Here is a 12,717-nt window from a genome sequence, read left to right as displayed (position 1 = left end):
GTAGATAATAACGAAGGGTACAATCATATTCTCGAAACCTTTTTTTAAAAATATTGAGATTTTCATTTTTTGATCTTACAATTAAGTTTTTAATTATTGTAATTTATCATTAGTGATCATGATCTTAAGTTATTTTCGTTCTATATTGAACATAAATGATGATATATTATGTTTGAGCAAATAAATGCTAAATTAATTAATAATAAGTTAATAGGGCGAATCTCAGTTGAACTTAATAAATTCTAGATCAAATAAGACAAAACTCTGTATAACGAGTAGGGTTCATGAGCATTAAATAGCCAACTTAATACACTATGATTGACAGAGTATGTAATATCATAAATATATAATAAATGACAAGGGTTATAGTGTAAAGGAATCATCATCCAATGATTGCATGATTGGGTGTTTCCTTTCTCTGAAGATGACGTGGAAAAGCAAGAGGTCAAAATGTATATGGGATCTTGAGATTTATGGATAAAGATCCAACAATATATGCTTGAATAAATGAATAAGATAACTCTTTCTTTATTCTTCTCTCAATTTTTACAATATGTTCTAGTTCCGAAAAAGGCAGATCCCTTTTTGTTCTTTTTCTCTTCCTATTTATAAGGGACATTCCCCAAAAACCCTAAAAAGTACAACATAAAAAATATCCAAATGAATACTCTTTATTGACATTTCTGAACCTAAGTTACCGTTACTGTCCTGTCTCAGTTGGTCGCTTCTGGCGTCGACCTTTATGAGGACGACCTTCAATCGTTATATCGTGTTCGACCCCACCTTTTGTCTTCCTTATCCATTACCGTTGTTACCAAATTTGGACCCATACATACTATGCCCTGATTTTGAAACAAGTTATATTTCTCTATTATTTTTTCCAATTTATACATGGAAAATAAATAATTTTCAATGATAATGATAAACACTTGTGTCATACTATTTAGCTAATGACCCTTTTTTTTACTAACTATGATCCACTAGTAGGAATAAAAAAAATATTTTTTTTTACTCATGACTATCTCATAATCAAAAACACGCTAATTTGAAGTTTTGAATAAGTTTCGTAATTTTTCTATAAAATAAAAATAAAAACAGTTTCTATCGAGTAAGCATTAAGGGGCACTTGCATCTATATCCGCTTTTTGTGTCACGTTTTAACTTGTGTCCGCTTTGCAAAAAAAATTACAAGTGTACCCGCTTTTTCGCATAACTTCAGCATACGGGGCTGAAGTAGCAAAGGCAATCACGCAAAACTTCAGCATTCTAGTAGTCAGTCCTGAAGTTCAGCTCTAGAGCTGAAGTTTTTGTTTTGTAACTGTCGAAGTTTTTGTTTGTAACTGCGAACTTCAGCTGCTGAAGTTTTTGTTTGTAAGCTTCAGCTCTAGAGCTGAAGTTTTTGCTTTGTAACTGTCGAACTTCAGCGCTAGAGCTGAAGTTTTTGTTTGTAACTGGAGCTGAAGTTTTTGTTTGTAAGCTTCAGCTCTAGAGCTGAAGTTTTTGTTTTGTAACTGTCGAACTTCAGCTCTAGAGCTGAAGTTTTTGTTTTGTAACTGTCGAACTTCAGCTCTAGAGCTGAAGTTTTTGTTTGTAACTGGCAAACTTCAACTCTAGAGCTGAAGTTTTTTCTGGAAAAATCAGCTTTTTATGTTATCGTCCGCTTTAAATGCAGCAACCTCATTTCGTCTAACTCACACTCAGCTTTGCTCATCCATTTTATTGCTAAGCAACTGATATTCGAAAATACATTATACAGTTCTATTATACATTCAGACAACACAAATTTTTCTTTTTCTGAACACAGAAACATATAATTCACATATACAAGGTTAACTTTCTACTTGTTTCAATTATGCTTCTGGCTATAGCAATAAGTTTCTCCACAAATTATGTTGGAAAAATCCCAAGTACTAGAGACTCTTTCTAAAAATGATTATTAATTTCTTGAAAACGAAATCCTAAATAAAAACGTTGTGTGAATACAAGTTATATACATAGTCGTAACAGATTTCTTGCAGAAAAAGGAGAAGGAGAAGTTTGAGAAAGAAGAGGCGGATATAACTTTGACGAGGAGAAAGGGGACTGAAGTTGTTTAAAAAATGAGTACAAGTTAAAAAAATTTAAAAAAAAAATGGGTATAAATTAAATGGGTGCGACCAAATAGGGCGCCCTGTGTAATTTTTACAGCATTAACCCTTTTGATGGTCTATTAGGAGTATCTTTAAAATTTGTTTTAATTGATCTAACTCAAGCACGAATACATTACACGTCTTCCAAATGTCAACAGGCTGGAGTATTGTATTGTATCCGTTGAGCTCAATGTCTTTTGGGTTTTAAATGGGAGCTCGTGTTCATAGCCTGCACCACATCTTTTCCATAAAAAAAAATATTTGGGCACCCAATGTTCATACCAACCCAATTAATGCACATTCTCACCATAATATATTAATATCGTTTCATACAAACACCGTGTGTGAATAAATTCTCCTATCAGAAGCCTTATAACAATTGTCAACCTAGTAATGAGCTTGAAGAAAGTCATCTACACCCCCGAACTTTGTTTTAAGAATCAAATTCCCCGTTCTACTTTGAACAACTGTTATTCTCCCCCATTTCTCAGTTAACTTTTTAAAAAATGCCTATTTTAACCTTTATATTATCAGCATTTACTTCTTTTTATTTTTAATCTTTTACCTTTTTAGCATCATGATATTTTTTTTTCTTTTCTAATATTTATTCTATGTACCTATATTAAAACTAAACGTAATTTTCAAAGTGAAAAAAGTAAAAAATGATAACCAAGCATATAATTTAATAATGTTTAATAATAAAAAGGATGAGCAAAATAAAAATTAAAATAAGATAATTTAATGTTATTAATAGAAATTAAATTTAAAAAATTTATTTACATAATCGAAAATAAAAATAGTGAGAACCTTATAAATATATGCTCAATGCAGGTAATATAAAATCTTATAATTATTAAAAATAAAGGCAGATTTTATAACAAACTTCTAAAAGATTATCTATTTAACACTAAGAAAATATAACTCGGCGATATGCTTAATGCGCGTTATATTAAATAAAAATCATAAAAGTATGATAGATTTTGTGACAAATTTATAAAAAGGAATATTCTATTTATAATATTAATAAATTTAAATTATAATTTATAATATAACATAATTTAAAGTATAGGTAAAATCATAAAAATAGCATATACAATAAAAAGGGATTGAGGATGGAATTGAAAATAACAAGGGCAACATAGAGATTGTGTAGGATTAAGGGGGGGAGAATGATAATTGTTCATAATTGAGGGGGAGTTTGATTTTTAAAGCAAAGTTAGGAAGTGTAAATGATTTTCATCCTTCGCAAAATGAGCTTAAATAGCTACTGAGCTTGGCATAAAGCACATACAACACTTGGTTAATCACTTGAGCAGTTGAGCTCACTTCAACCCTCTACTCTGCCTAAAATGTATCCAACATTATGTGACCATTTTAAGCTTGCAATGTCTTTTTAAGTGACCAGGACAGAAAACATATCCATTGTAATGCGTACACCATTTGTATTTTTCATAAGTTAAAGTTAACATTTGGTAGAGCAAGGAGTTCCTTTTACTTATTATCCTTTTAGTGAGAAAGCAAAACTGATTCAACCTTTGTAGAGAATGACTAACATATGATGCATAAAATTGCCTGAGTCTCCATAGAACTCATGCCAGACTGAATATTGCATATTTATGGGAAAGTGATCCAGATATGCTTAGGCTTACAGACAAGGGCAAAGAGAAAGACATTTACTATCGACAAAGTTAGCATACAGAACATGAGTCAGGAATGTCAACTCACTGCCCTGAATAAAATGAAAATGCACAGAAACGTCTAATTCTAAGAGGGTGGATTAGCTCCTACGGCTGGACCTCGTGGTTCTTCTAGTGGAAGTATAAGTTTCAAGGTTTTGATCACTTTTACTGCTGTTTTTGGCTCTGGATCTATAGGCACCTGCAAATATTCAAGTGTTAGTTTTCACCCCGTTGGGAAAAATGTTGTGAAAGGACATAGGACATGTGAGGGACCTCGGGGGCGACTTATAGGAGATTGAACTTCATTTTCATCAATTGCTGAATCAGTCACCTCACTGGAAGCATGAGAATTTGCTTCCAACTCAGCAGATCTTGGTTCCGAAGGTGAACATTCTGTTTGCCCTTCCATTGATGGATCGGTGACTTCAGAATCTGTTCCAGGATTAAGAAAACTAAGTCAGAGAAAATTCAAGAGAACACAATAAGGCACTGTTGCCCCCTCCCATCATAAATCATCAGAACAGATACGACCATCCTGGACCATGTTGGCTTCGTTCGTCTTACATATAACCCTCCCCTCTCATATAGCTCCAGCTTTCTTGCCAAAATTACTTTAGAGCTTTTTCACAAAAGTATCAAATTCTGAAAACTCTCATAATTTTTAATTAGATTGTAAAAAATTACAAGTGAAGGATCACTAAGTACCAGTTTTATCAAAAGCGAAAAGTGCAAAAAAGCTCTAAGGTCTGTTGGGACTTTAAGCGCAAAGCGGAAATAAAGCGTGGGCTTTAATAAAAAAAGGCGCAAATGGAGAAAAACTACAAATATGTATGTGTTGTTCCAGATTAATATCTATAAGCATGATTGCCAAATATATGGACAAATAAACTGAAGAAAATTTACGACAAAGTGAATTATATATTGTTTAGTGTCGCCTCTTAGGATTAAGCTCATTGGCAAGGAAAAACATGCCTTAGAGCCTTGATGACAACACTGAAGCGCCCACTAAGCGAGGCGAAGCGCTCAACATGTTTTAAGCCTCGCTTCAGGGCTTAAGCGCGCCTTTGATATCACTGTAAAGTACTACCACGTAGGTTTTGCTCACAGCTACTACCTCCTCTGCATTGTTTTTAAATTCTTTGGAGGAATAAAAACATGAATGAGCTGTATATAATTAAAGAGACAAGCATGAAGCTCTAATGCCCTCCTCCATAAAAAAGTTGAATTGAAAATAAGAACCTTGTAAGTAAAACAACAAAAATTAATAACTGAATGAACAGGAAATAGACTTGAAGAAGTCTACCTTCAGTAATTTCAGATTCACCAATTTCATCTTCTTCGGTTTTAGTCACCACAATGCTCTCCAAGCTCTCCACTTTCTGTTGATGGCTTTGAGCATTTTTGGCAGTAAGTTCTTGTTCCTTCCTCTCTATGTGGAACTTATTCAGCTTTTCCGCAAACTCTTCAATGCATGATCTGAGTTCAGGTTTAGCAAACTTCTTCCCCTAATTGAAGACATTCAAACAGGCAAGTAATGGTTCAACACAGTGAAATGAATTCCGAATAACTGCCAAAAACTAGTCTAAGTCTTGTGATGCTACAGCAAATCTTACCTTGCTGATAATAATTCGAAAATTATCCATCACAGAGTCTTCAGATAAGGAATGTTCATACGTCTTAAACAACTCTATCAGCTTTCTCATGCTCTTGTCAGTGTATGATAGCTGAGAGAGGCAATAGGAGATGTATTCGCATAGCCTAACATCTGCATAAAAAAAGGATGTCAACATGCAAAAGTTTCTCCAGTGATAATTCAAATAGTAACTAAAAGCTATCTATCCACTAAAATCTCTCCATTTTAAGGCTCTCCTAATTATAATTTTCTTTTAAATTCTTGTAAAGGCAATCATAATTTAGTAAACAAGCCCGCTATAACAGCATAGAGAGCTGACTATGAAAGCAAATATCAAATGACACCCACAAAGTAGTGGTACCAAATACTGAATGACTGGCAACTACTCAACCAATCTCAAATAAGTATATCAGCCTCTTTGAAGCTCGCAGAAACCTAACTCAATCTAGACAACCGCCTTATCTTTGAAAAGCAGAGAAAGCAGGGCTTATCGAGTACATAAATTCTTGGAGACAAATCAAAACAATGTTCAGATTGCATACCCGTAACTCCACTAAATCTATGGCACAGCTTTTCAACAAGAGCCTCCATTTGCTTGTCCTAAAAACACAAATAAACATTTTAATCGATCCCATTATGAAAAAGAGCCCAAAGAAGCAAGTCAGATTCATGGTACCTTCTTAATTGAACCAATTAAAAATTGCATGATGCTGCAGAATGATTCTTCTTTCAAGTTCTGGCTAGATAACTTGCCAAGGATATCTGGAAGCAGGTTATAAATAGGATTGTTCCCTGTAAACAGAAGTTTAAAGAAAGAAAAAAAACAGTATTATTTGATGTGTACACACACAACATGCTACAGCAGACCAAAAGAAGCTCAACAGTAGAAAGGCTAGAAAAGAGATTAGACTGATTTACTTCTTTGTTAGCAACTGATGATAGAAAAGTTGGGTGGATATACTACCTTTCTTTGACAACTCATGAAAGAAAAGTTTGGCTAGATTTGAAATTCTTTCATCTTCATCTTCCAAACAGATGGCCATTTCATTTATGTAACCTTTCACCTAGAGATGATACACACAAAACAAGACGCTAAAAAACTATGACAAGAAAGCTAAATGCACATGTATGATAGTCCAGTCAAACCTTCATCATGTCATTCAGTATCAGATGAGAAAGAACCAATACAGCATTCTTTCTCACAGAAACTGATGGATCTCTTAATCTTGCATACATGTGCTCTGTCCATGGCTCTAACAGATTAGGAAAACGAACTGCCAGATCTCCAAGAGCAACAGTGCAATTTGATCGAACAGTTTCAGAAGGTGCATTCTCCACAACAGTGAAAAGAAGCTGGAGATTTGCATCACTAGGAAGTTACATAGACACATGTTTAGAATTTTTTTTCCGCAACGTAAGTAATAAAACAAGAAAACAGGAATTGAGAAAAAAGGCTAACCAGAAGTCTGCGTCAATTATCATAAATCGACATAATGCAAGCATTCCGGATGATTGAAGTTCAGGGTACTGGAAGAGATACAAAAGATATATCAGTATCCACTAAATGATGCTGGATTGAGAATACTGATTAAGCAATGAAGTAAACTGCCCTTGGGTATATTAATAGAGTTTAGAAGGTTCTATTTTTTCCTTAGATTATTGAAACTTGTGCTGCTCTTTAAGTGCTTGATAACATATAAAATCCAAAGCCAGGGCATCAAAGTAACATATTGATAGTACATAAAACAAACATTTCACATTTGATCTCTAATGCGACTTAACGATTATTAACTTAATCTGAATAAAAGTACATCCTTCACAGCTATGTTGCGCGGACTTCCGAAACACATACACAGTCAGTCAAACTACCTTAAAGATTCATACTGGTCCATCTGATTATGGAGATTCTTGTGAGTTAAACAAGGAGCAAAAATCAAAAGGGTTGATATTGTTCCGGTGTTTGAAAGCATAAAAACATAGACAGTGTAGGTATAACAATCACCTTCTGCATCAAACTGTAATTCCTACAGAGTTTAGAAAGAAAAGGTGCACAATAGCCAATCAAGTTTCTTTCACGAGAACCACCAGATACAATTTCTTTCTCTGCTCTTTCAGATAGTGTATCGAGGAATGCATCTTCAGAAGCTGCAAGACCTAACTCTGCATTGATACCATTATCCTGCAACAAGAAGAAGAAATATTATAATGTATTTAAAGTTGAAAATGGCTGCAGACTTCATCAAAAAGATCATTGTGCCTTAAGATCCTTTTCACCTTCTGTGCACCAGTATTATCTATGCAATCACTCTTATCCTCAGTAACCATTTTCTCTCTCTTTGCTTTTTCTTTCTGAATCTTGCGGACCGAAGACTCGATGTAAACCAATTGGTTCATAGCTACATGGCTTACGACAAAAAGAAACCTACTGAGTTTTGTCACTTGAACTGTGGTTAGCATATTGGAGCTACCATTTTGTAGCTCATCCCCGTCACTACAATCAAATACGCAACTAAGAGATTTCTTCACCAGATCAGCAGCCATTTTGTCAGGATACGGATGGATAGTATATATAGTAGCTATTGCTCTATCTGCAGCAGCATACCATATATGTTCAGGAAGCCAAAAGCCAGTAACTAAGCTTTCTAAGATACTAAATACACGACTTCCATTAGTGGATAACAATTTTTTCCTGTCCTCTTCAGACAGCCTCTGAATAGCAAGACATGCTGTCCTAGCAAGTAAAGGTTCCACTTTTGCCCAACGCCCAAAGCCTATGTCAATGATGTCTTGTAAGTGAGAGCTGAGAACAGCATTTGATGTTTTTGCTGCCATGCATAAAATAGATAAAGCACCACGACTTTGTTCTGCAGTTGTTCCAGCGATATTGAAACAGAAGAAATCCCATAATGCTGACAACTGCAAAATTAAATGAATCACTATTAAAGTTTTCCCTTAAGCTTTAAGCAAAAAAAAAAATAAAAATTGAGTGAGGTATCAGATAAGTAAAGCTTATCCATTTGTTATGAGGATGGGTTAATTCACATTAAATCAAAGTGAGTTGAGGAAAGGCAATATAGCTTATTGAAATCAATAGAGTTGACACTTTCAATTCATGACAGAGATAGCTTATAGCACCGTGTTGATAAATAAAGGAGCTTCTAAGACATTAACTAATCCTTGTATGAATGAGAAAAGATGACTCACTTGCCATTTCTGTCAGGTTGCAAATTTTTCTAATACAATAAAAAAAATTTGATTTGCACCGGGTGTCCGAGTCTCTTCGAGCCCCGACTAATCCCGGAGGTGCACAGGCCCTCGGCAAGGAGTTTCCCGCAAGTGCACCGCGGTTAATTCAGGTTTTACCCAGTCCGATGGCCCTCAGAAATTGTTTGCACCCAGTGAGTTTCGAACTTGAGACCTTGAAAGGGAGCAAACCCCAAGGCTCAAGTCAATTGCCACCAGGCCAACCCCTGAGGGTTTCCTAATACAATAAATTTAAAGGCCTTTGTCAAGTCTATGATAAATTGTAGATAACCGAGCTCTTTATCAGTATCAAGTTTCAAATTATATGAAAGATGATTCCTTCACAAATCCTTAATTTGTTATACTGTCAAATGATCCCACATTGCCACACAAGACATAACCGTTCCAGCAAGTCGGCAATGATTTCCGTTTAAATGTGTGAAATAACCACTTATAGTCCAATAGCAGATCATTGTTTAGGCGATTAAATCTATTAAACCTGGATAGAAGGATAAATAACACTTTTCGGAAAAAATGATAATCTTTAGCCCATGAATGCACATTACAACACTGAACCCATGTATCTCTAGCTTATGCTTAACAACAATTTCTAAGGCTAGTAAATCAGCAATTATCATCCAGTAAAATACACATCTGATTTTCATTTCCTAAAAACAATTTAAGAGAATTAAATTATGGCATTTTCCCTCCAAAGAAGCTCCTCAAAGTAAGAAAGGAAACCATTCTACCATGCTTAAAAAAACAGATCTTACAACTTCTTGAGTCACACCTTACTAGATTTCTGATTTAGAAATTCACAAAATGAAAAAGATTGGAATAATTTTACAGATTACATACTGTGCTAGTCGTTAAGTCACCCTTGGACATTAAGGCTCCAATTAGGAATTCCAATGCAGCAAGATCTCCGATATTTGAATCTATAGCAAGATTCAAGAGATTCTTAGCAGTTTCCTCTGGATGCTTCCTAACATATATTGTAATGAAAGCATTCTCAACAGCTTCATAAATTGCTTTGTCTTGTGAAAATACCTGCAGGTGTGCTTTATTAGGTCAGATTTTTTAATAAAGCTCATTAAAAAATCATACAATAAAGGATATTGGAATTGGACGTGCTCCAATCATTCAAAGTTAGCATTACCAGTGGCAACATTTTCCGGAGGCAGGCTTCGGAACCATCTATTTGGAACTGTCTGCATCTCATCAGCAGAAGAATTGTGTTCTCCACATCAGTGGCAGAAGATGAGGCCATTAATTGGACAAGGGTTGGCATTGTGGCAGACACACAATTGGAAAATCTCAAACCTGCCTCGAGCGATGCAACCAAGGTCCTTGTTTGCTCCAAATTCCCAACATCTGGGACAGAATCATCATCCTTCTGGCCTATCAGATCTTCCTCATGAGGCAAGAAGCTGTCGGTCAGACTATTATCCTGTTCCTTGTTCATCCCTTCACCCACATCGTGGACCTCACCATCTCCATTACTAGTTTCACCATAGGAAGGCAATCCATCCAAAACACTTGTTGACTGAGTCTTTGGTCCTAGGTCATCTAACTTTTTCTTGTATTGTTTTAAGGTTGCTTCAAAAGATGCTGCTCGAAGCTGGGGTCCAAAGGGATTGTGCTGCAACATTATTATAAGGAGACTGAGTGCAGATTTTCTGACAATTGCACTCTTATCCTCTAACCTCCCAGCTGCTACTGCTGCAACCTCATTCCACATGCCTATCGAAACTGAATGCTCTTCACATAATTCAGCCCAGACTTGAAGCACTCGACTCCTTGTATAGGCTGACACATCCCTGCAACGTTCCAACAAGATTTCCAGCATGGCCTGTTTGGTTCGGAGACGAATGGATTTAGAACTCACTTCAAATTCAGCATCGTCAAAAGCCTTCATGACCAACTTACCCAACACCCCAACAAGAGCATTTCTTATTTTATAAGATTCACCTCCAAAATGTGGGATTAATAAGCCAATATTAGTTGAGAACAACTTTGGCATTTTATCAGCGAGCTCTACGAGAAAGCGCCCAACATTTTCAGCCCCTACAGTATCCTTCACATAGTCTTTCGGGGCTGTCCTCCCTATCTCTCTGATAAGAGAAGAAGCCACACTACCATCAGCATACTTCTTCTCAGCCCAAGCAACCGCATCAGCCAAATGAGAAACTGCAAAATCATATTTGTGAACCAGGTGCAAAATTGAAGCACATGATTGTGCAGCATAGTGGTATTTGGTAGCACATGTCCCAACTATGCGAGTCAAGGCATCTTTTGCCTCTGAATCTTTTAAGACTGCCGCATTCTCAAATATCGAAAAAGCATTCCTACAGCAAACACATCATCAGATTTGGTTAGTATATGATCCACTAATAGAGAATCAAAAAAAAATGCCCTTACCTCACAATGAAGGACAAGTAATTTTCATCGGGGTCTGATGATCCAAAGAGAAGTGAGAGGTTGATCTCTAATGAATTTGCAACCAAGTTCAGTATCCTTGCCCTTTGTGGCTCCCAACTCCACGCACTGACAAGTTGCTTCTTCCGACTACTAGCAACAACCTAAACCAGCCAACAGTACTCTCAATTGCCCTCCAAATTTCAGTATGATACAAAAAGGAAGATATACTTCCAAAGAAGGGGTATAATGGAAATAAATACACAGAGGACATCACAAAATTAACTAAGCTCAAATTCTACCAGAGTCCCTTGAGAAAACACCGAAGTTACAACCATCAATATAACAGCCTTACTTCAATCATTTTTAATACTCCTACCAACTACACCTGCAAATTCCAATATTCCATTACCAGCAAGAAGACACACTCATACATGCAGTTGCATTGACTAAAATCAGTAAATTCCTCACAACTAATTCAAAATATTCCACCCTCACGAACATGATACATGCATCAAACATACACACAGAATAAGATAAAGAAAGGAGTTTACTTTTGTCTTGTTAGAACTAGAGTTAGACTCCTCAATGAGCACAATATGAATGAGGAAGAAAGTGTAAATCTTGAAAGCATTTCGATATGATGCCACTCGATCAGCAAGCGAACGCTCATCCTCCTCCTCCTCACCTTCATCAGCATTTCCCTCCTTTTGCTGAGACACCCTCAAGAGTGAATCCACCGTAGGGAGCAGTACGCTAAGATTGGACCTAAGAGACTCCACTAGATTGAGCTTACAACCAGGAGTAAGGCAAGCAAACTCCTTCACCAGGGAATACACGCGATCAAACACTTCCTGCTCCTCCACGCAGAAAAGCTCTTTGTCAGAAAGGTCGAAGGAGACGCCTGTTTACACAACAACAACAACAACTCAGTCCCAAACAAGTTGAGGTCGGATATATGATTCCTCACTTCTCCATTTAAGCGCAACTCATCACATGTCAATACCAATTTGATTTTCTTTAAAAAAGATTGAAGATTTAGAGAAACAAGGCGGGAAATAGAAAAAGAATGAGAACCCAGTTGAAAAAAACAAAAAACAAAAAAACATGAGAACCCAGTTGAAAAGGTTTGAAAAGAGCATGAGAATCCAGTTGAAAAATTGAAACAAGAATGGGAAACTAGGTGAAGGAATGGAAAAAACAATGAAAACCTATTTGAAAAAAAAAATGAAGAGGAAATGAGAACCCTCAATTGTAAAATTAAAAAAAAAAAATAGGAAAAATCGAAAAACGAACCAAAATTTGGTATGAAATATGGAGGAAAACTGACCTTTGACGAATTCTTCTAATTGAGAAGGAGGGAGAGTGGTGAGTGAAGTGGGATTTTGAACACTGAGGCGATTGCTATCAGTGTCGGAGTCTTCCACTTCCTCCTCCAGAGAATGTAAATTTTGGGGAAATACGAAAGATGGAGCCATTTAAGAGTGAGAGTTTGAGGATCTCTGAGTAGAGAAAGAAGGTGGGATTTCCTGATCTGTTTTTGAATCGCAGAAAAGATGAGAGAGGGGTGGGGGAGTTTGAAATGGAAAATGTGGGTGTATGGGAGCGGGAAGAG

General features: G+C 36.1%; 1 protein-coding gene across 1 annotated transcript; it reads right to left on the bottom strand.

The window, feature by feature from the left end:
- Positions 1–3,685: 3,685 nt before the first annotated feature.
- Positions 3,686–12,717, bottom strand: LOC104225854 (condensin-1 complex subunit CAP-D2). Its single transcript, XM_009777733.2, has 16 exons — positions 12,433–12,717; positions 11,657–12,006; positions 11,106–11,266; positions 9,844–11,032; positions 9,543–9,734; positions 7,716–8,357; positions 7,444–7,620; positions 6,901–6,968; positions 6,588–6,810; positions 6,406–6,505; positions 6,118–6,233; positions 5,984–6,041; positions 5,422–5,573; positions 5,112–5,313; positions 4,082–4,240; positions 3,686–4,007 (listed from the first exon to the last, which is right to left on the bottom strand). The coding sequence occupies exons 1-16, from the start codon at positions 12,578–12,580 to the stop codon at positions 3,907–3,909; spliced, it is 4,038 nt and encodes a 1,345-aa protein (XP_009776035.1). The 5' UTR covers positions 12,581–12,717; the 3' UTR covers positions 3,686–3,906.

The sequence above is a fragment of the Nicotiana sylvestris genome, chromosome 12 (assembly GCF_000393655.2).
Source record: "Nicotiana sylvestris chromosome 12, ASM39365v2, whole genome shotgun sequence".
NCBI lineage: Eukaryota > Viridiplantae > Streptophyta > Magnoliopsida > Solanales > Solanaceae > Nicotiana > Nicotiana sylvestris.
Note: the sequence above shows the minus strand (reverse complement) of the source record. Positions and strands in the feature narration are given on the sequence as shown.